The 24,417-nt window shown below is 33.6% G+C and overlaps 1 protein-coding gene across 1 annotated transcript in view; it reads left to right on the top strand.

The window, feature by feature from the left end:
• The window catches only part of LOC145292193 (cilia- and flagella-associated protein 65-like), a 2,765,874-nt gene that overhangs the window by 152,143 nt on the left and 2,589,314 nt on the right, over positions 1-24,417 (top strand). The window contains exon 6 of the mRNA XM_080138498.1: positions 17,046-17,130. Within this exon, the coding sequence (XP_079994624.1) occupies positions 17,046-17,130 (85 nt within the window). The remainder of the gene's footprint in view (positions 1-17,045; positions 17,131-24,417) is intronic.

Raw genomic sequence — 24,417 nt, 5'->3', positions numbered from 1 at the left:
TCTTTTTTATTTAACACCACACACCCCTACAAACACTCGGGCAACGCCGGGTACCCCTCGCTAGTCTATATATATAAAAGCGAAAATGTGTGTATGTATGTATGTTTGTATATCTCTCAAAAACTTTCGATACGGGTCACGGATTTTAACGAGATTGGTATCATTTTAAAGTTCGATCCTTCGCCTGACAGATATCGATAAATTGGCCAAAAACATTTATTCATTCACCCTAAAATCATCAGTTTTCTACAGGGAGGGGTTAGCAAAAACCGTCCTCTCATGACAAGTTCGCTTCTACGCATGCGCAAATGATGTCAGAACATGATTCAGTCTAAATATTAAAAAAAAACGACCTAATTTTGTCAACGTCGTCTTAGCTCAGTTCATTAGAGTGCGGCTTCATTATCTAAAGGTTTTGGGTTCGAATCATGATGTGAGATGTCTTTTTTCTTTTTTTTTCGATTTTTAAAGGTTTAATATAGAAACAGGGTTATTTAAGCCATTTTTCATGTTCTATGTTTTTTTGGTTTTTATTTTTCAGCTTTTTTAAAGAAGTTTTAACGTTCGTCTTTCTGTTTTTTTTCCATCACATTCGCTTTTTCTTTTGTTTTTGTTTTTCCGATTTATTTTTACATTTAACATCGTTCGTTTGCCTTACGTTAGTTTTTTTTGGTGTTTTTTTTTTCGATTTTCTTTATATAAAATATTTAATAATTTAATATTTAATATTTAAAAAATTTACTTCGCTTATTCTTATGTTTTGATTACCCCCCCTGCTCGAGCACACACAACTCTAAACACCCGGGCAACGCCGGGTACCCCCCCCCCCTCCCGTTAGTAAAATATAAAAACATGATTTAGAAATATGGCTTTTTAAATGATAATTTCTTAAAGAAACTAATTTGTATAAACATTAAAAAACAATTATGCATTAACAAAATAATATCTGACAGAATAGAAATACCAATTAACTTGAATAGAAATGTTACTTATCTTGTAGATAAGCGTACAATTCAAAACATTTTTTCAAAGAATGGCCCAAATAATATTTCCCCTTTACTCCCCCACTATCAAAAATGCATTCCAAAATCCCAAAATAAAAAAAAAAACGATTACACATTCTAATAATCAAATGAATCATGTTAAAAACAACTTCCGAAAGAAGATTCTAAAAACTGTTTGAATCAAAATGTTTAACCTAAGATGAGCATTTAAAAATCGTTAAACACAAACAACTGGATCCTTATCAGCCTTCATCTAAAAAATGTCAAAAAAAAAAATTTTCTTGTATTTGAATTTGAAAACTAATTATTATAACCATGAATCGCTGTATTATTTGGATTTTTCAAACTACTGTTCTCATTTTCAACGTTTTAGTTGATTCAAACTCTGAACTTTAGATGTATCTCATCAAACTTGGGAACTGTTATCAAATTTGGGAATGTGTACAAAATTTAAAAGAAGCCCCTTTAATTTATCCATGAGAGTAGAATGCTCCCGCTCTAACAGTCATGACTGAATAGACATCCTAAGTAATTCGCAATTGTATTTTTGAATTTTACCAACATTGAGAATTAAACCTTCAACCTCCAAAAGAGTGTAACTTACAAGTAAATTTTACCAAGTACATTATCCACTACATCAGATTCCATCCTCAGTGCGGGCAACACTCAAAATGTAATTACAAATTACTAAGAACTTTTATCCACTCATGGCTGTCAGAACGAGAGCATGCCACCCCTGTGGATTTAATAAAGGGTTCCAGTCAAAATTTCATGCAGATTCACAAATTCGACAGAAATATACCTAAGTTCGACATGATACACCTAAAGAAAATCGTAGGTTACACTGACTGAAACGTGCGAATAAATAAGGATAATTCAGTAGTCCAAAATAATATGAATTATGAATCTGCATCTCAAAATAATATGAATTATCAATCTGCATCTCAAAATGATATGAATTATCAATCTGCATCTCAAAATAATATGAATTATCAATCTGCATCTCAAAATAATATGAATTATCAATCTGTATCTCAAAATAATATGAATTATCAATCTGCATCTCAAAATGATATGAATTTTCAATCTGCATCTCAAAATGATATGAATTATCAATCTGCATCTCAAAATGATATGAATTATCAGTCTGCATCTCAAAATAATATGAATTATCAATCTGCATATCCAAATAATATGAATTATCAATCTGCATCTCAAAATGATATGAATTATCAATCTGCATCTCAAAATAATATAAGTTATCAATCTGCATCTCAAAATGATATGAATTATCAATCTGCATCTCAAAATGATATGAATTATCAGTCTGCATCTCAAAATAATATGAATTATCAATCTGCATCTCAAAATAATATGAATTATCAATCTGCATCTCAAAATAATATGAATTATCAATCTGCATCTCAAAATGATATGAATTATCAATCTGCATCTCAAAATAATATGAATTATCAATCTGCATCTCAAAATAATATGACTTATCAATCTGCATCTCAAAATGATATGAATTATCAATCTGCATCTCAAAATGATATGAATTATCAATCTGCATCTCAAAATGATATGAATTATCAATCTGCATCTCAAAATAATATGAATTATCAATCTGCATCTCAAAATGATATGAATTATCAATCTGCATCTCAAAATGATATGAATTATCAATCTGCATCTCAAAATGATATGAATTATCAATCTGCATCTCAAAATGATATGAATTATCAATCTGCATCTCAAAATGATATGAATTATCAATCTGCATCTCAAAATGATATGAATTATCAATCTGCATCTCAAAATATGAATTATCAATCTGCATCTCAAAATGATATGAATTATCAATCTGCATCTCAAAATAATATGAATTATCAATCTGCATCTCAAAATGATATGAATTATCAATCTGCATCTCAAAATAATATAAGTTATCAATCTGCATCTCAAAATGATATGAATTATCAATCTGCATCTCAAAATGATATGAATTATCAGTCTGCATCTCAAAATAATATGAATTATCAATCTGCATCTCAAAATGATATGAATTATCAATCTGCATCTCAAAATAATATGAATTATCAATCTGCATCTCAAAATAATATGACTTATCAATCTGCATCTCAAAATGATATGAATTATCAATCTGCATCTCAAAATGATATGAATTATCAATCTGCATCTCAAAATGATATGAATTATCAATCTGCATCTCAAAATGATATGAATTATCAATCTGCATCTCAAAATGATATGAATTATCAATCTGCATCTCAAAATGATATGAATTATCAATCTGCATCTCAAAATGATATGAATTATCAATCTGCATCTCAAAATGATATGAATTATCAATCTGCATCTCAAAATGATATGAATTATCAATCTGCATCTCAAAATGATATGAATTATCAATCTGCATCTCAAAATGATATGAATTATCAATCTGCATCTCAAAATGATATGAATTATCAATCTGCATCTCAAAATAATATGAATTATCAATCTGCATCTCAAAATGATATGAATTATCAATCTGCATCTCAAAATAATATGAATTATCAATCTGCATCTCAAAATGATATGAATTATCAATCTGCACCTCAAAATGATATGAATTATCAATCTGCACCTCAAAATGATATGAATTATCAATCTGCATCTCAAAATGATATAAATTATCAATCTGCATCTCAAAATAATATGAATTATCAATCTGAATCTCAAAATAATATGAATTATCAATCTGCATCTCAAAATAATAAGAATTATCAATCTGCATCTCAAAATAATATGAATTATCAATCTGCATCTCCAAATAATATGACTTATCAATCTGCATCTCAAAATAATATGAATTATCAATCTGCATCTCAAAATAATATGAATTATCAATCTGCATCTCAAAATAATATGACTTATCAATCTGCATCTCAAAATGATATGACTTATCAATCTGCATCTCAAAATGATATGACTTATCAATCTGCATCTCAAAATGATATGACTTATCAATCTGCATCTCAAAATGAAATGACTTATCAATCTGCATCTCAAAATGATATGACTTATCAATCTGCATCTCAAAATAATATGAATTATCAATCTGCATCTCAAAATGATATGAATTATCAATCTGCACCTCAAAATGATATGAATTATCAATCTGCACCTCAAAATGATATGAATTATCAATCTGCATCTCAAAATGATATGAATTATCAATCTGCATCTCAAAATGATATAAATTATCAATCTGCATCTCAAAATAATATGAATTATCAATCTGCATCTCAAAATAATATGAATTATCAATCTGCATCTCAAAATAATATGAATTATCAATCTGCATATCCAAATAATATGAATTATCAATCTGCATCTCCAAATAATATGAATTATCAATCTGCATCTCCAAATAATATGACTTATCAATCTGCATCTCAAAATAATATGACTTATCAATCTGCATCTCAAAATAATATGACTTATCAATCTGCATCTCAAAATAATATGAATTATCAATCTGCATCTCAAAATAATATGAATTATCAATCTGCATCTCAAAATAATATGAATTATCAATCTGTATCTCAAAAATTCAGAGATTTAGTGCAGCATGGTTAAAATATTAGAGAAGAAAAGCCAAAATGCATTCACACATTTTGAAATGAAATTTTTAGTTTATTAACTGCAGATGTTTCCTCGTTAGAAAAATGTGTTCAGTGTTTTATTTATTTTTCTTTTTGTTGTATGTTTGTGCGATGTAGAACTCCTTCATTCAAAACGTGTGATAGAAAATATCTAGAAATTAGATAAATTTAAAAGCTAGATTAAATAATTTTACTTATTTAAAGAGAAATATTGTAAAATACGTTATTTGTTTTATTTTATTATTTGGAGCTATTTTGTTTAACTTTCTTTTTTCAAGACATTGCAGTTTATACGTTGCTTTGCACATTTGACTCTATTCTAAATGGCGCCTTTGCATATTCCTTGCATGAATTTAACAAATTCGTAAAACATGAAGGAAGCTTTTATTTTTATAACATGTACGATAAGAAAAAGTTTATGACTCACTGAAGTGGATGAACAAAGAAAAAAATATGCGTCACGTGTAATTCAAATAACTTAATCTTTTATCTGCTTAGATTTTATTTATATCATAACGAGACAAATCTGCAATACTAAATATAATAAAACATAGCCAGTCATGAATACTTTTGATGCAGATAAATATTATTGCATAATCCATACATTTTCTAAATATGTATAAAAACGTTCAGGTTTACTATCATAATCAGTATCAGCTTGAATGGGTCACTACTCTGATCACTGAAGTTTACATATATCACACACACACACACACACACACACACACACACACACACACACACACACACACACACACACACACACACACACACACACACACACACATCTATTATATAAAGGGCAAATGTCAGTATGTGTTCGTATGTCTGCTAAAAACTCTTGTCATCCGCATTGAAGCGGCACGAATGTAATATCGTTAAAAGGAGCCATCTTTCAGACACATAATATGGAAACATTGGAAAAAATCGTCAATTATTTTATGTAGAAATGTTTTGTTTGAAAGGGGGCCTTGCTTGCCGTATACGTGAACGGTCGTTTCGTTGTTTCATTTTAAAAAGCTAAATTTGTAGCATCATAACATTTGTGCCGTTGTGTTCCAATCGATAACATGTTCGTTTATAAACTTAAGTAATGCTAGTTTGCATCCAGGACGCAGCATTTTTTTTTTTTTTTTTTCTTACAAAATTTTGCTTTTAGTTTCATTTCTTGCTGAAAAAGTTCGTTTTTATTTTATTTTTTTTTCACGATCAGGCAACGTCGCCCCCCCCTCACTAGTGTGTGTATATATATATATATATATATATATATAAAAAAGATTATTTATTTTTTTTATTAGAGATTCGGTGGTGGTTTTTTATGCACATAAATTATATATATATATATATATATATATATATATATATATAAATCAAAGCCGGTTTGATTAAATTTTTTTTTCACATATTTATTAATGGTTTTACTGACTTTTCAAGAAATCTTCTGAATATCATGGTTAGTTGGTCTAGTAAGAATATAAGGTTGTTGTTTGGTCAGTCTCAAGATAAATAAGTTCTACAACTATGCAACGCATATGGAAAAAGCAGCTAACGAATTCAGGAAAATTATGATCTAAGTTTTAATCAAACTTAATGATTGGTTGCCAATCTCTCTGTTCCTCTCTCTCTCTCTCTCATATATATTTATATATATATATAAATATATGTATATATATTATTTCGAATTTCTCATATTTTTGTTTTTGCTGGGAATGTATGGCACCCGGTAGAATGGCAAACATTTACCTATGTCTGCCAAAACGAACTGTAAAATACATGTAGTTTCTAACTAAACTTGTATTACAACATTTAGTAGATTTGCATTGAGAGCGAAATAAATGAATCGTGCTGCGATTGGCTGCTGATTTGTGTTCTAAACTCGAATTACAATCCACATGATATGCATTCATTGACCGGCACACTTAAGATATAAGGATGAGGAAAAAAAAAAAAGAATTAAGTATTCCACCCACTGAACTTTTTCCTGCTTTGATTGCCATATATTGAAATAAGCAGAAAAAAGATGCCAACCAGATGCATTGAACTGAAATGCTGCTGAATTGTTAGGTGATCTGAATTGATCTATGATGAAGACAATAATCGGTTAGATCCTCTCTTGCAAGTTTTGAAGAACAGAAAGATAAAGATGATCTAGAACAAACGCATTCATTTTGTTTATCTGAGATTTGAAAGAGTTACCACTGATTTATTATACACTGATCAAAGTGATGGACAATTCTCATATGATTTGTGACAATGATTCGCTTTCCAGATGATAAAAAAATGATAGCCTATCCATTAACCAAGTTTAGATTAGGATTTTGTTCTGTGGCTATGAACGATTCTTGCATTCTTTTATGTTGGCTTCAGAAAAAATTTGGATTAATGAAACTATCAGAAAATCCTGTGTTTCTCGCCTATATGTAACTTTGATCAATACACATTAAATTATTTTTGTTTAAATCAACTATTTATTGAAATGTAAGCATAATAATAGTTTATATTATTATCCTTCTCTAAGATTCATTCGGCAATGAGCCTGTTTACTTTCCTCCCCCCAGGCGCAGAGTTAGGCACGAAGTAGATTTTTAATGTATGGAAAATCTAACTCCTCAAATAGTGAATGCATCAAACATTTATGCTATTGTTTTGTTTTGTTACTTTCTTTTTTGCAAAACTCAATCTTGTTCTTTAAAGTAAAAAAAAAAAAAACAATATAAGAAAAAAAAACAATTTTTTCTACAAAACGATCAAACCAAGCACCATGAATAAATATTTGAAGATATAAAGATTTTGAAGCACCAAAATTACTGGTTAGGTATGAAATTACCCCCAACCCCAAAAGTTGATATGCAGTAAGACAACAATCAGCCAACCAACCAAAAAGTGGCACTCTGGATTAGCAAAAAAAAATTTGTTTGATCTCAGTCTAGAAGGTTTTCTTCGTGACTGGCTGAGAAGAGTAAAGATGCAGCATACTATCAAACAATAAACTTTGCTCCTAATAATATATAATATATCTATAATATTTCCACCCACGCAACATTGTGTAAACACAACTAGTATTTCATCCAGTTGAATCAGTTATAGTTGTGATGAAGGTAATCTCTCATGAATTTTTATTCATCAGTATTTTTCAATTGTCTTTCAATTAGCTTGATACTGCCGCGATACATGCAGATTTCTTTAATATTTATTGGAATATTTGCTTGCTCATCTCATTGATACTTTCATTATTCATCTTTTTTATTTTTAATCAAGTGCACCTTTATTGGATTTGTTAAGTTTACTTTAGTTTTTACAAGAATATTTCTCGTTATTGGCATTGACCTTGTAAATTACACAACACTCAAAATTAAAATTGGAAATACAAATTTTACTACACTAATAAAATAGAAAATTTGAATTGTAAAATATTTGAGGATGTTTAAATGCTTGCATATGAGTTGTGTTTGCATTAGTATAGGAGTTTCTACGTGAGTGAAATGTTTCGTTCTCACTTTATATAAGTCAAAGGTTTGTTGTGTATTGAGATGTATGCCAGCAGTATTAATCATACGCGGTTTGGACCAGCTTCCTCCAAATGAGGAAGTGTCAAGGTAATATTAAATTGACAGGTAGTCCCCAGTCTATTCACAAGTGATCTCCAGGATATCCCAAGCAGGAGAAATAATGTTAGGTTTTTGCAATTCTTGCAGGGAGGTGTCAACATCCTCTTACATACAGCCCTTATTATTTCCAAATAGTCATTCATCTGGGGCTGACCAGGCTCAACATTGCTTAACTTCAGGGATCTAATGTGTGTCAACGTGATTAGGCTGTATTTGTATTGAAATGCATGTGTTAGTTACTCAGCGCTAATAGTTTAGCTATACTAAAATGCCTGCTTACTTGTGAAGCATGTCAGTGTATTTTTTATCAGTCAATTCGATGTTGTTGCTGTTCTTTCCATGTGGCTAGTTGTTGTGTGCGATGCTGATCCTTGAGTTTCACATGCATGACGGATATTAAAACAGAGATTCTAGTTGAGATCGAAGCTGCACAAATCTATTGATTATGAGTTGCTTTGAGGTGGAGTTGCTATAGAAAATGAAAATAAAAAGCGTCTCATTTAAAACTGAGGTGAAGTGGTCAGACTTGCTATTTGCTTTTTCCCTTCCTCTAATGACTTAAAATGATTTTGCCCGGGATTTTTTTTTTTTTTTTAATTTTTAAAAAAATTTTGACTGCAGAAAGAAAAACAGTTAACATATGAGCCACGTCAGACTTTTGCCCCATCTTAGTGCACTTGTGAAAATTTTCAAAATTTGATTAAATCTCATAGAAGGCTTTATTTCTGAGAAAATCTAATGAGATTTTTGGATTCCTTGATGTTTTTTTTTTTTTTTTTATCATTCTTTGGGTTAAGAAACTTACCGAGATGAATTTGCAAGATTACACCAATATTCCAAAGTGGAAATATTCAAGAAAATGTAATTATTAAAATGTCACTCTGTCGATTTACACAAACACAGAAAATGCTCTAAATCAGAAACCACTTGGAGATAAGAGGTGCTTTCAATAAGTTTCCAGACTTTTTTCGAATAGGCATTTAAAATTGTTGCAGACTCTTGAAAATTCAGTATGTTATTGCTATACATCTTATGAGATGACTGGCAAATTTTTATGATTGCATGTTCAAACGAATAGCCACAGCAGGATTTGGAATACAGTCTACTAAAGCTTGATTGTCACTGTTGGTAAATTTTAAAAATACAATCTGGATATGAGAATACTTTAGAGAAACGATATGCAATAAAATTCTGTTTTAAACTTGAGAATAATACCACAAAAAGTATGGAATGCTGTAGACTGCTTTGGGGCCATCTTGCATGAATTTAGCATCAGTTTTTGAGTGGCATAAGGGATTCAAAGAAGGCAAGGAGTCTTTGAGGGATGATGAGAGGTATGAGAAGAGTAAGGAAGTCAGAACACCAGAATTGATTGGCCAAATAAAGAATTTCATGAATAAGGACGTTGTGTGTCTATAGCAACAATAAATGCACAGCTTGATGTCAGTGTAAGAACTGTACACCTGTAGACACAATTATTAGTGAGGAACAGAAGATTTGCACAAAATTTGTCTCAAGGGTGCAGTCCATAACTCCATCCTTGTCACAGACTATTTGACGCAGATGAGCATCAAAACAGCTCCTCACTCTCCCTATAGACCAGATCTTGCTCCCTATAACTTTTGGTTATTCCCTAAGCTCAACGAAAACCTTAGAGGTTGTCGTTATGAGACAATTGAGGAAATGAAAGAGGCTTTGACGAGGGTCATTGACATGCTCACACAAGAGGACTTCCATGGGACCTCCCAGTTGTTGGAATGGTACAAGTGTATTCCAGCTGGGGGAGATTACTTTGAAGAGGACTAGAGTTTCATGTATGTACTATCAATAAAAGTGCATGTATGAAAAAAGTCTGGAAACTTATTGAAGGCACCTTGCACTCATTCAAATTTTTAGAATTTCTTAGTTTTTATGATTTTCATCTGTGGCGCAAGTCACAATAAAATTTGTGGATATGGGTTTCAATCTGCAGATGATTTGACATAGAATTACCCCTTCACCAATTAAAACACTTTAAATGAATATTAGTATGAAGACTGGTGAAGCATAATTCTTTTCCATCATCTTTACTGAAGAATCTGAACTCGTTTGCATCATACTTAACAAGATTAGGTTCAATCGTTTATTACTACTTTGCATCAATTGGACACAAACAATTTTCACTTTTGCTATAATACTTTGAATAAACTGATTTTCATGTTATCCTGTAATGTTATGAACTATTGATTTATAGCTAGATATACTGAAGTAGAATGATGGTTTGTTGTAATATAATCCATTCTTTGTTTCAAAGATTCTTTGGAGGAAATGTAATGAAAATCATGAATCAAATAGAAAAATTCAGATAAAAATCTTGTCAAAAAGAAAATTAGATGTCATAGTCGATTGTGAAATTACTTCGATTTCCAAATCGACTGCAAAATTCCATATTAACTTTGAATGTTCCTTCTGGTAAAAGCATTAGAAAGTAGGTATGATATTATTTTTGAGATCTGCAAATCTATGAGGTTAGCAAAGAAAGATTTTTAAATGACATTGTTTCTTGTGTTTTTCTATTTTTATTGTTCGCAACATTTCTTAAAATATTTCCTTTTAGAAGTTTTATTTTTGGACAAATGCTATTTGTTTGGATTTAATAGTTTTAGATATATTCTGAGTTGTACATTTTATCAGGCGAACAATAAAAAAAAATGGAATATAGAGGATAAGGATGGAAACCAATAAACTATGAAAAAAAAGAGGTGGAGGGAAAATAAACTTGAACAAATTGATTTCAATATTTAATTTTTTTCTTATATATATATATATATATATATATATACAGACACACACACACACACACACTTGCAGAGAGACCCGATGTTGCTTAAGATTGAATGATGATCAATGAATGTTTCACACTCATATTTTTATTGTAATCAAAAACGGTAAATTCGCCCATTTTTCAATCAAATCTATCGATAGCCTGCTCTAACTGGAAACCCATCATAGTGCACCCAGAGGAAGCTTCACATGCTGCCCCACAGTGACTTAGTCCACCATACATTGTAGTGTGCATTGCACTATAAAAAACCTTCAGTTGATTTTATAAAATTATTTTTATAGATAATGGCTTGAATTAAAGTTTAAAATGCAAAAGTATAGTATCATGCTGCAATTGTGCTTCATTTTTTTTTTTAAATTTGACCCCAATTATAACCCCTTGACATTTATTGTTCTGGGCTCAAATTGAATTATAAAGTTAGATTCATGTCCAAGGAACATATATCTCAAATTTCAAGTGTTTAGACCCAAAATTGGCGTAGGAGTTTGGTAGAGTTCTCAAAGGTCAAATTGTTGAACTTTGACCACTTAACAGCAAAATTTCTGGCCAAAAACCGATTTTCCCAAATAATATTCTGTATCTAAAATTTTGAGTCTGTAGACTTTAAATTGACAGCTATTTGGTAGGGAAATGTACACAGACAAACATTTTCACTTTTATAGATATAGATTGGACGCAATATTTAGTAATGATTGAAAAAGCTTAAAAAAAAAGACTTGTGCACCACCACCGAGAATCGAAACCAAAACGTTCAGCTCACAATTTATTTTTGCCTCTGTCGTCAATGACTGGGCTATGAAGACATCTATTATGCAAGACTAAAAATTAAAACATGGACCAATAACTACTATATTATGCATTCGTTATGCCGGCGTTCGACCTTCACCTGGCAAACTTCTTTTTTTTTTTTTTTTTTTTAATTTTCTCACTTTTGCACCGATTTTTCCTGGGTAAAACCCAAATATAAAGCTTTGCATAGATTCAAATACCTTATATATGAAGTTTCCTGTCTGTAGACCAAAAACTCTAGGAGGAGTTTGTTAGGCAAAATTTGTTAAACAAAAATATATACGTATACATAAATATATATGGAAACAGTTTTGTGTTTACTATAAACTTTTTATGCAAATATTATGCAAGTATAAATCATGTAGAATATCTGCATGAATATAATTACACATAATAGGTAACTAAAGATGATCATCCCATAAGAAAACCAAATAAACTAATAGGGAATTAAAATGAATGTTTAAAAGAATATGCAAATTAGGTAGATCTTTTGCAGATTAGCGCAATTTCATGACCCATATATAAGAAAATTGTATTTTCTTTTTAAATAAATAGAAAAGAGGGTTTTTGATATGGATATCAATACACGCACAACAAAAAACGAATTTATAGGAGTATAGATAGATATGAGAGCTCTTTATAAAATTATGTATGTTTATATATTTCTATGTATTGTTTATTCCTAAACTAATAAACTGATCATTATGGTTTGTTAAATAGCTGCTAGGTCTAAATATGAGATATATTTAGTTTCATGCAAAGGAGTTAAAGAAGAAAGAATCCCTTCATCAAAATTCAGGTATCTTACCTTTTTTGTGAAATTTTAACAATAGGTATTTGATAAATAAATGAATAAATATTCTTAAAATTTATGTTTGTTTGCTTCTATTTAAAAATGCAGTTATTTTGGATTTTCATTAAATTTGATTTATGATTAGTAGACATCAATTAAGGAAGATTTCCTGAATTTTAGTTTCTCCTTAAGGCCCCTTAAGATTAAGCATTAAATTTGTAGACATTTTCTAGAATCGAAATTATATAATGGATTTTAATCAAAATTGGAATAAGTTTAGTATCATATCTTTATTTTAATCTTTGTAAGGGGGACATAAAGGTTGTGCAAATTGTTGTTTGGAGGGTTCATTTTACCCGTCCTGGGATAGGGATTTTTCTAGTCATTTACATATATATTATACTTAGTCTGTCTGTCAATTTCACCAATTACTTGAAAACTACTGAGCCAATCTGACTGAAATTTTGTATGAGCATGAAGTGAAGTAAGTATTCTGAGATCTATTCAATACATTTGGGAATTAGTCACCACAATACCACATTTACTTTAGAAATTCTTTCAGGGAATAACTAGGCCGATCTGGCTGAGATTTTATATTGACCTTTATTATAATGTACAGCGATTTAAGTATTATGATGTCAATGTGCAGTGAATAAAGGTTAATAGGAATTAGTACTTGATGCAAAAATGAGCACCAATTTAACCATATTTAACCATTAATTTGACATAAAGCACTCATTCTAAATCCACGAGTTATAACCTTTGCCAATTTTTAACAGGCTTAAAAGTTTAGTATATATATATATATATATATATATATATATATATATATATATATATATATATATATAATTCACTTTGAGAGATATTAATATTTTGATCAGCAAATTATTTTGTAGCATCTCGTGCCTGAGGCTTTTCCTGAAGAAGTCCATAACAAAATCACATGAGATTCTCCGTAATGCATACTTATCATTTCTCTTTTTAAATTACATTTCCAAAAGATTCAGTATAAATATCTTTTAGCATTTTTTTCTGCTAAAATATTAATGGTGAGACAAAGAAAAAAGAAACTTGACATTATTCTTAAAAAGAAAAAAGTGTTTTGTTTTTTTTTGTTTTTTTTTTTACTTTCTCCTCATCACCGACTTTGATTTCAGGAATATTAAAACATGACACCATTTCTCAATATAAAATTTGAAGATATTTCTATATGTAAAAAGGAAAATTTGTCTGTTAGAAAAAAATTAATGATTTGCTTTCATCTGCAAAAGATCAAGCTAATTTGCATATTTTTTTGAACATTAATTAACTCTTTATTAGTTTTTTCGGTTTTCTCATGGGATGATCGTCTTTAGTTAACTATCTCGTGTGATTATATTTATGCAGATATTCTACATGATTTATGCTTGCATAATATTTGTGTAAAGAGGTTATAGTAAACACAAACCTATTTCTATATATATATATTAATGTATGCGTGTATATATTTGTTTAAAAATTTTTGCCTGCTAAACTCCTCAGTCAGTTTTTGGTCTACAATCATGAAACTTAATATATAGGGTATTCGAACACATGCGAAACTTCATATTTGGGTTTTAGCTGGGTAAAATCGATGCAAATCTGTGAAAAATTAAACAAAAATGAAATTTGCCAGGTGAAAATCGAACAACGGCATTACGAATATACATGTGTATTGTAATAGCTATTGGTTCATGTTTTTTCCTTTTAGCCTTGCAGCAAACATGTCTTCATAGCTCAGGCATTAACGTCAAAGGGAAAAATAAATCGTAAGCTAAACGTTTTGGTTTCGATTCACAGTTGTGGCGCATGAGTCTTTTTTTTTTTTTTTAATTTTTTTTTTTTAACTTTTTAAATCATTATTATATATTGGGCCCAATATAAAATAATAATAAATACGAAATTTGCATTCATAAAAATATCATATTTAAGCGTACTTCATGACTGGGCAATGCCAGGCGGCCTATTAGTATGTATATATGTGTGTATATATATATATATATATATATATATACACACACACTAGCAGAGAGACTCGACGTTGCCAAAGATTGAATGATGATCAAATCAGTGTAATTGTCCATTTGTCAATTAAATCGATTGATTGCCTGCTCTAGTTTGGGACCCATCGAGGTACACCAAAAAGAAACTTCACATGCCTCCCCGCAGTGACTTAGTCCACAATACATTGTAGTCTACATTGCACTGTAGAGAAGCTAAATTATTTTTGATATGTAATGGGTTGCATTAAAGTTTAAAATACTGCAAAGTTAAGTACCATGCTTCAATTGTCCTCTAAACAGAAACGCTTGTTTTGAATGCGCTCCTGTCATATCAAAGAACCTGCGGTTGATTTTATATGCCTGACTTTATTGTTTGTGTAGTGATAATGGCTTGGATTTAAGTTCAAAATGAAAAAAATCAAGTATCATGGTGCAATTGTGCTTTAAGTAGAAATATTCATTTCGAACACGCCCCAGTCATATCAAAGAACCTAATGTTAATTTTTTATGTCGGGTTTTTCGACTTGTGTGGTAAAAAATTTCTCAAATGCCCTTGTGATGTTAGGCTGTGTAAGGTGTTAACCTTAGTCAAAATTGCTTGTTCCTTCTTTCATCAGATTATTTTGATTATCGATACTTTTTGAAAACATTCTGATACAAAACATATCTAAGAACACTGCCAGGCACATAAACTACCTTTGTGCGAAATTTCATAAAAATCGGCCCAGCCGTTTTCGAGTCCATAGGGAACGAACTCGCATGCGTACACATACAGTTTCTTTTATATAATATATTTAATTGTTTTTTGTCATTTCTCAATTCTGTTAATCCATTTAGTGGATATTTTTATGAATTTATATTTAAATTATAATTAAACTATCTCTATAAAGGTAATTTATAGAAGGCAATACAATGCAGAAAGATAAGGATAGATACAAACTGTAGCAAACCAAGACAACGGTGGGATGAGTTATGTAGATTCCACCTTTATATATGTGCGTGCGTATTAGATATATAAATGTACACTTTTATTATAGAAGAAGGACCATGGCATATCGGATAAAGTACTAGGTAAAATTCAGTTATAGGTGACACTATTCTGGAGGTTGTAGGTTTCATACTCAGTGCTTGTGATACAAGAAATACAATCGCGAATTAGCTGATAGGACGAGAGCATGTTACCTCTATGAATTAAGTAAAGAGTTCTATTCAAAATTCCGTGCAGATTCTCGAGTTTGACAGATTCCTAAATTTGACAAGATACACCTGAAGAAGGTTAGCAGTTACATCAACAGAAATCTTGTGCGAATGACACTCGAGCTAAGAACAGTAGTTTGAATAATGTAAATATATCAAATTATCAATTCTCATCTAAAAAAAAAAAAAAAAAAAAAACAACAATCAGAAACTAAAGGTTTTTGTAAACATTTTATTCTTCCTTTAAGTTTTTTCTGTTTTTTTTTTTTTTTTGACAGACGGTGTTTCAAGTTCAGCTTTATACTGTGCTATTTAAATCTCTTCTAGTATTTTTATAACGTATGCTTTCTATCTATCTATCTATCTATCTATCTAGCTTATTTGTGTTTATTTGTTTGTATTTACAAGTATCACTGCTGAATTAATCGATTATTATGAATTGCGAAACATAGTTGCTTGATGTAAGGTCGAGTAACGTGGGCTATATTTAGTTTTAGTTTTATGCAAAAGGGGTTCGAATGGAGGTGGAAGTTCTTTGTGAAAATTCCGATACCGGCGATATTTATTAAATTTTAACAATAGATATTAGATAGTAAATAATATATATTCGCTAAATTTCAATCTCTGATATATTTTAAAGGACATAATATGGCACCATCTCTCATTTGAACATTCACATCTTTCAAATCTAATTGTGATCCGCAACTATTAGGCACCAATTTAGAAAGATTCCGTGAATTTTAATGTCTACTGAAAATCCCATAATCTTAAGTTTTTAACATTTTCTTGAATCATAATCATGTAATAAATTTTAACTAAAATTAAAATAAGAATTCTAAACGTAAAGTTTAGTATTATTATATCTTGATTTTAATCTTTGTAAGATGCATAAAAGTGGTGCAAAACTGTTTGGTGAATTCATTTTACTCATCCTAAGACGGGTGCTCTTACAGATGGGTATGTAAATTTTAATGTTAATTATTTGACTGAGTCTAAGTTTAACAAAAACATAAAAGTGAAATTTTATGAAATTGCATTAAAATAATTAGTTTTTAGCATAATTGGATTTTTTTTTTGTTCAGCTGAGATAAATTCTGATAAATCTATAATGAAATGATTTTTGTGTTTATTTCAGTTTGCTAAATTGTATGAAGGTATGATGATCTGCCAGTTTAGTTCAGATGCAATCAAATACAAAAAGATGAAGGTGGTTGCTCAAGGTAAGTAATAGTGACTTTTTTCCTTTGGTAATAATTGGTTGCTACCAAACTAAGGGCTCTCAAGGTCTTTTTGGAAGAACAGTGTACAAATGCTTTTTTTTACGTGGAGGTCACCACTTATCAAGGCCTGGAAGCCACTTGGAGATAAGGGTTATTGTGTGTACAGTAATCAATGGGATAGTATCATAGTAATCATTAGTATTGGAGATTTGATAAAGTGTCTTACTTAAGGGGGCGGTTTGTCAGGAGTTTGTTTATGTTGGACTTGAAGACATCCAAATTGTAGTCAGGTGGGAAACAGGCAAACGGAAGAGAGTTCTGCAGTTGTGCACTTCTACGAAAGAAGTTCTGCTCATGGAATCTACGCTTGGATTTAGGCACAGATAAAGAGTGGGGAAAATTAATGACAGTGGTTTCAGCCAGACGGGTGTTTTTTGTGAAAGATTGGCGAGGGGGAGACCAGAGATTGGAGCTCAGACGAGCACTTGCCATGGCCGTCCAGCAAGCACTTGCAAAATGTGATATCTCTGCAGAGAGGAGAATCAAAAGAACAGAATGCCAGGTGAGGAGATGCTGGATGGTCAGTACAGCAGGAAACTAAGTAAGCAATGTTAGTGTCTGGACCATTTCCATATCAAGAAGTTGGATATCAGAGTACAGTGAATGACATTTTGTTGACTTTTTCTGCCGTTCAGCCAGATCATATTATTTGTGCCGTGTTGCAATATTTTTGCACTATAATGGAGTATGATCCCGCACAGTCGAGAGATTCTATTTATAAACGATGCTGCTAGGAACTGACAAATCGAATTAATTCACATTCTGCTACCAACCAATCAGAAACCAGAATTGCTCCATAAATATTAAACCTTTCTGTGGCAACTTCGCATATGTTTTCTTCGTGTCAACACAGGAAAAATCTTTTGCTCTGTGAATTCCAACTCAAGAACTGTATACTGAGAACCATTCACCTCCAGGACTTCTTACCCTATATATGCTTCTGGGTTGCACTTGCTCAAACTACTGCATTTATATTTGCTCTCTATCGCCCTCACAACAGCGGAGTTAATATCTTTAAAAGCATATCTGAGAAAATTGACCATGTCCTATCTGCTTATCCTTCAGCTAATAATTATGTCTGTAGAGACTTCAATGTTCACAATGTGGAATGGTTAACTCACTCAAAAAAGACTGATGATGAGCGGAGGTCCTGTCATTATATCTCTATTGCTTATGACCTCACTCAGATTTTCACAAATCCACCCGTGTGCCCAATACTGACGGCCAGTATGCAAGTCTCCTAGACCTTTTTCTCACAACTTGCCCTGAACTGTGTTCAGCTTCCGTTCTGTCTCCACTTGGATCTTCCGACCATTGTGTTGTATCAGTTAAGATAAAAATGAAATGTAATAAGTCCTCAGATGTACCTCTCCATTGTACAGTATATCAATACTCTATGGCTGACTGGGATAGCTTCCATACATTTATATCAGATCTACCTCTGCGTTCCATATTTAAAAAGGATGTGTCCTCTATATTATCAGACCTGACAGAATGGCTAATTGTAGGTATAGACCGTTTCATACCCTCAAAAAATTTCCAGCATAAACCTAATAGCCAGCCGTGGTTCTCTCCATAATGTGCTGCTGCTATTGCGCACGGAAATCACCTTTTCCATTGCTTCCAATATAATAGATGTACTGAGACTAAAACCGCTTTCAGGACTGCCAGCAACCACTGTAAAAATGTAATAAAGAACACAAGAGAGTTATATGCTCAGTCCGTCTAGTCCAAAGTAGCTCAGCAGCAGTGACAAATAGCAAACAGAATCCTGAGCAGAAGCGTGTGCTCTATCCCAACTATTATCAAAGGACCTGAGCTAATCTTGTCAGCATCAAACAAAGCCAAACTCTTTGCCAAGAACTTTGCAGTTAATTTTACCCTTTGCGACCAAGGCCACCAACCCTCTAATATTTACTCTCATATCAGAAAACACGCTGTGTGATATACAAATATCTGTACATGATGTTGTCAAGCTAATCAAAAACCTTGATTCCAGTAAAGCAACCGGCCCTGACGGTATTCCAATTATAGTACTCAAAAAACTTCAACCAGAAATAGTGCCCATACTTACAAAACTGTTTAAATGTTGTCTAAAGAAGAATTGCTTCCCATCACCCTGGAAAATCTCATCAGTATGCCCTGTATTTAAGAATTCAGGTGATCGCTCATTTCCCTCTCAGTACAGGGCAATAAGTCATGAGTAAGTTGCTGGAATCTGTATTAAATAGAGAAGTAATCAACCATCTCAGCAAAATAACCTTAGTGACACGCAATATGGTTTCCATTCTACTAGATCTACAGCAGATGTGCTTTTTTTTTTTACATAGGCATCACCACTTATCAAGGCCCAGAGACCACTCGAGATATAACTGTAAGCACATCTGCTGTAGATCTAGCAGAACGGAAACCATATTGCGTGTCACTAAAAAGGTTATTTTTGCTATAATTGTGGACGACCTCATCACAAGAGTTTCCAATGTAGATACAGGACTCAAAATGGCGACTCCATTAAAAATGTTGAGAGCTCCATTAGTGAACATACATTTTTATTTTCATGTACGTTTAATGCTTTAACAAACAATAATTTTCTTGTTGATTGTGGTTCAACAGCACATGTGATTACAAAGGAATCTGATTTTATCAATTTTGATCCAAACTTTAAGCCACAAAATCATTTTGTAGAACTTGCTGATGGCAGTCCAGTAAACGATATCGATTTGAAAAGAGGTGATGCTAAAATCTCGCTAAGGAACAATAAAGGTGAACTATGTTTCTGTATTCTAGAAAATGCTCTTCTGATCTAGAAATTTGTCTAGAAATTTCACGTTTAAGACAAACACATACAGGCAGGCAAAATAAACTTGGAGGAAGCCAAGCACTGAACTGTACTGCAATTCCTACAGTTTATCATCAAGTGGGAATTTATTGAGTCATTGTCATATCTTACACTTATTCTAAAATTCCTTCTGACAATTTCTGTGGCATCGTGTGAAAGAAGTTTCTCCAAAATGAAACTTATAAAAAATTACCTCCGGTCAACCATGAGTCACTCGACTGATTTTTCCTTTTTTCTTTTCTTTTTCAGCATTTCTATTCAACTGTGTTTCTAATGCCCCCTTTTCTTCATAACAACAATTTATTTATACATCCATTTACTAAGTGACTCGTCATAGTATACATAGGATACACTTATCTTTTTCTTCCTAAAAAGTTTTCATACCCGATTTTCATACTAGTAAATAAGTTCATTATTATTGCAATATTATGAACAGTTACATTTGAAAAATCTTTGGATTTGAATGGATTCTTTTTTTGTATATGATTTTGTCTTTGATTATACAAGTAAGCAGTAATGTACCGGTCAGGAAGTCAGTAGAACATGTATGAAAATTTAACGATAGTTAACGATTCACCATCAGGTGAAGTGGGAGTCAGTGGGGTGACATTTAAGTGGGTCGCCCCAGGTAACGTTTACTCTAGCTACACCACTGCATCACTGACTTGATCGAACAGACCAGAGGTATGTTGTGAAGAGGAGATCGATTCAAGACTATCTGCATTTGATCCACACATATAGAGAATAGAAGACAACACCGAAGCCAGGATGATCAATTTAGATTGGTCCAAGGCTTTCAATAGGGTCAATCATTATTTCCTGGGATCTGTTTTAGAGGCTGCCTGTTTTAAACCAGACTTCTGCAAGTGGGTCTCTTTTCCGACAGTAGTAGTGCAGATCAGTGGTATGCTTTCGGAATCTTTCGCTATCTCTCACTCGGTGTGTCAAGGTTGTCTGCTGTCACCTCTGTTGTACATCCTGGTATTGAAAACCCTCCTTCACAAGTTAAGAGATGAGGTGGCTATACCAGTTCCCTGGTGGTAAGTGAGCCAGGTTTTCCAAGTGTGCCGATGATGTCACAAACTCTGTTTGTTGTAGCCAGTGTTGTGCATAGGGACGAGGAGAGCCAGCTGATTGTGACCAATGTTGCTATCAAACAGTGAAGGTTTCGGGTTATTGCACTTCATGCGCCTAGCAGCTCGATGCATTCATCACGTGTCTGAAATGGGTAGTTCTAGTGATGGATTCGAATGCCATCCTTGACCCCATAGATAAGATAGGAGTGGAAGCTAGAGGGACAGAGAGGTGCAAAACAAGCCTGGCCGATCTGATGGCTAGATGCGATCTGGTTAACAAGTTTTGAGTCAAACGCCCTGGAAGGGGGACGTGAACATGGACCAATAACATTAGCCAAACGCCTAATTGGATAGGATGGTAGTCAGAAGAGGCGACAGACTTCATAGCATGTCTAGAGTTCCACTGGTTAGATCATTTGGACCATAAACTAATCATGGCCCATCTAAAATTAACAAATCGGCCTAAGCTAGCAGGGTACTGGAAGTTGACTACCTCCCTACTGGAGATAGAAGACTTCCGGGAACAACTAGTGCTTTTCATAGAGGACTTTAGTGAAGGCAGTTACAGGGAGTAGATGGTATGTTAGTCTTAAGGCTAAGATTAGAGACTTCTCCGTCAGATATGCTCAGCGCCTCGCTCTAGATAAGACCCAGACAAAGAAATACCTAGATGAAAAACAAGAAAGAGCAATGGGGACGAAGGATAGCAAAAGTCAAGAACTAGCTAAGCAGGACCTTAGGCATGAGGCTAGCTGGTATAATGAAGGGTAGGTAGTAAGATTGCCAACAAAGATGTAAACTCTGATGTGGATAAGCATCATGAAGCCTCTAGTGTCTTGCAAGTGTCAAACACCTGGATAGATGAACCCTGACATCGACTCAGGAGATCTGTGAGGGGTTTTGGAAACATTTCAAGGAGCATTTTACGCAAGAGCTCTGCCTACATGTACAGGAATTCAGCATCTATTTGGCTGACTCTCCCTGCCTTGAGGTGGCTAGAGCAACTAGTTGCAAAGATAGGGTGACCCAACAGGAGTTTCTGGCTGTAATGAAGCAGATCAGCTACAAAAGATTGCCAAAGATCGATAAACTGCCTTAAGAACTGTATTTGAGGCTATCGGCCATGTTTATACCAATTCTGACAGATGTGTTCAACCATTGGTTTGATCAGGGACAGGTAGGGCAGGGAAGAATTAAAGTCCAAAGCTTTCAATAGAGTAAACCATTGCTTCCTGGTATCTGTTCTAGAGACCAGCAGTTTTAAACTGGATTTCTGCAAATGGATCTCCATTCGGTACTGCACACCGACATCTGTGATGCAAGTAAATGGAAACCACTCAAAACCCTTTGTTATCTCCCAGGCGATATGTCAGGGCTGTCCACTGTCCCCTCTGCTCTACATCTTTGCATTGGAGTGGCTACTTTGTTAGCTAAGGAGCGAGGAGGTAAGTTCGGCCATTCGCAGAATAGCTCTGTTTGGTGGAATGCCGGCCAGAGTCCACATCTGCCGATGATGTCTTTGTGTCATGCTTTCAAGACATTGAAAAGATGATAGAGGTGCTCACTCACTATGAAACAGTTACAGGGGCCAAAATCAAGTGCAGCAAATCAGTCGGTCTACAGTTGGGTGCATGGAAAGGTGTCACCACTCTTCTGGCACCTTTCAGCTGGACGGATGGCCCGGTTCAGATCCTCGGCATGTGGTTTGGACCAGGTCTCCAACTAGAGAAGAATTGGTTGAAGGTATGGTCAAAAGTCGCTGCTGTGGTCACCTCATGGCAGCAAATGAAACTTTCCTTAAAGGGTAGAGCGGAGACGTGTGCCACTTACATCTCTCCTCTCATCCTCTGCCGACTGACCTACTTTCTCTGACTGCAAAATACTTAAAGGCCCTCCAGCATCGACTGCCCAAGCTGCTCTGGAACGTGGGGAAACATTGGGTTTGTAGAAAGATCTGTATCTAACATCCTTGTGAGGGGGGGCTTGGGAATGCTCGACTTGAAGTGTCATCGCAACGTCAAAAGGCTGGCATTCCTGAGTCAAACCTTGATAAAAGAGTCTGCAGCCTTTCCCGACCTCATCCTCAACCATACAGTCGAGGCATGTCAAAGACTGCAGGGCGACACTCGGTTCCTCATAGAATGCCGAGCTGTACTCAAGAGGCTACCTAGGTCTAGTGACCTTTTGCGGACTTTGAGAAAGCAATTATCTAAGGGTTAGTCGGGGGGGGGGCGCTGATGACGACCTTGCTTATCTGCTGTTTTTGGAGGAGGTGATCTGCTCCCGGTGGAGCTGGGCGCCAGGCACAGGAATAATAAACAATTCTGAATTCTCTCTGACCTGGCGACTGTCCTGAAACGCATTGCCCCTCAACGCCATACAACACACTGCCAAACTAGTGAGTTCGCCTGAGTGCCTCCACTGTGAGACCTCAGCAGAAAAATACCTGAGCATGGTATCTTTGATTACAATGAACTCTGTCGGTACTGGAAATATGTCAACAGGGTGACTGCTTGCATCGATCCCAAGCATCCTTGCCCGCTGAAGTGTCCCTGGTTGTGCACAATACTAGACAACCGTGGAATGAGAAGAAACAAATGATGTTTCTTGCGATCCTGGCCATAGCCAAAATGGTTGTGTGGACATAGAGACTGAATGAGAAGCATGGGGTTGAATCTTGGGCAGATCAGGAATTGGTTGTGTTCTTCAAATACTATTCGAAGGTCAAGATCAGGATTGATAAGAAGAGATTAGATCTTATAGCTTTCGAAAGATGATGGATTAAAGCAACAAAGTGGAGCCAAGTCAGAGTATGTGTTCCCTACCTAGGCATGGTACACATGGCCTCTAGTCCTTCTATACTCCAGTCACAGTAAGGCAAGCCTTGTTTTCCCTTAGTTGAGTGAATGGTTCCTCTCCTCTCTTGATAGAGAAATCAGAAAATTCTTTTTTCATTCCCGGCTCTTTTTCCTCAAACTTGAAGTGACCCCCCCCCCAACTCCCCCATTTTTTATTTTGTCCAAAATTTAGTTTTTCAAACCCCTTAGAGATCGACCTTGTTTTAGCCGTCATCAATTCAGAAAACAGTGGGTGGTCTGCTATTTAGCAAGGGTTGGGAGGGCCTTACTAACAATTTTTTTCTTTTTAGATTTTTTGCCCCACCCCTCATCAATAAAATCTTTCTACTCTTGTTGAATTTGTTTGTTTGTAAATAAAAAACGATATATCTTTTCTATTATACAAATATAAAAAACAAAAAAAAAAATCGATTTGATTTGGGAACAGTAAGTAGGACAGCTCCTGCAGTGATTG

This window comes from Euprymna scolopes, chromosome 13 (assembly GCF_053919585.1).
Source record: "Euprymna scolopes isolate OS-2025 chromosome 13, ASM5391958v1, whole genome shotgun sequence".
NCBI classification, from domain to species: Eukaryota; Metazoa; Mollusca; class Cephalopoda; order Sepiida; family Sepiolidae; genus Euprymna; species Euprymna scolopes.
The sequence above is the reverse complement of the archived record's forward strand: the minus strand, read 5'-3'. Positions and strand labels throughout refer to the sequence as shown.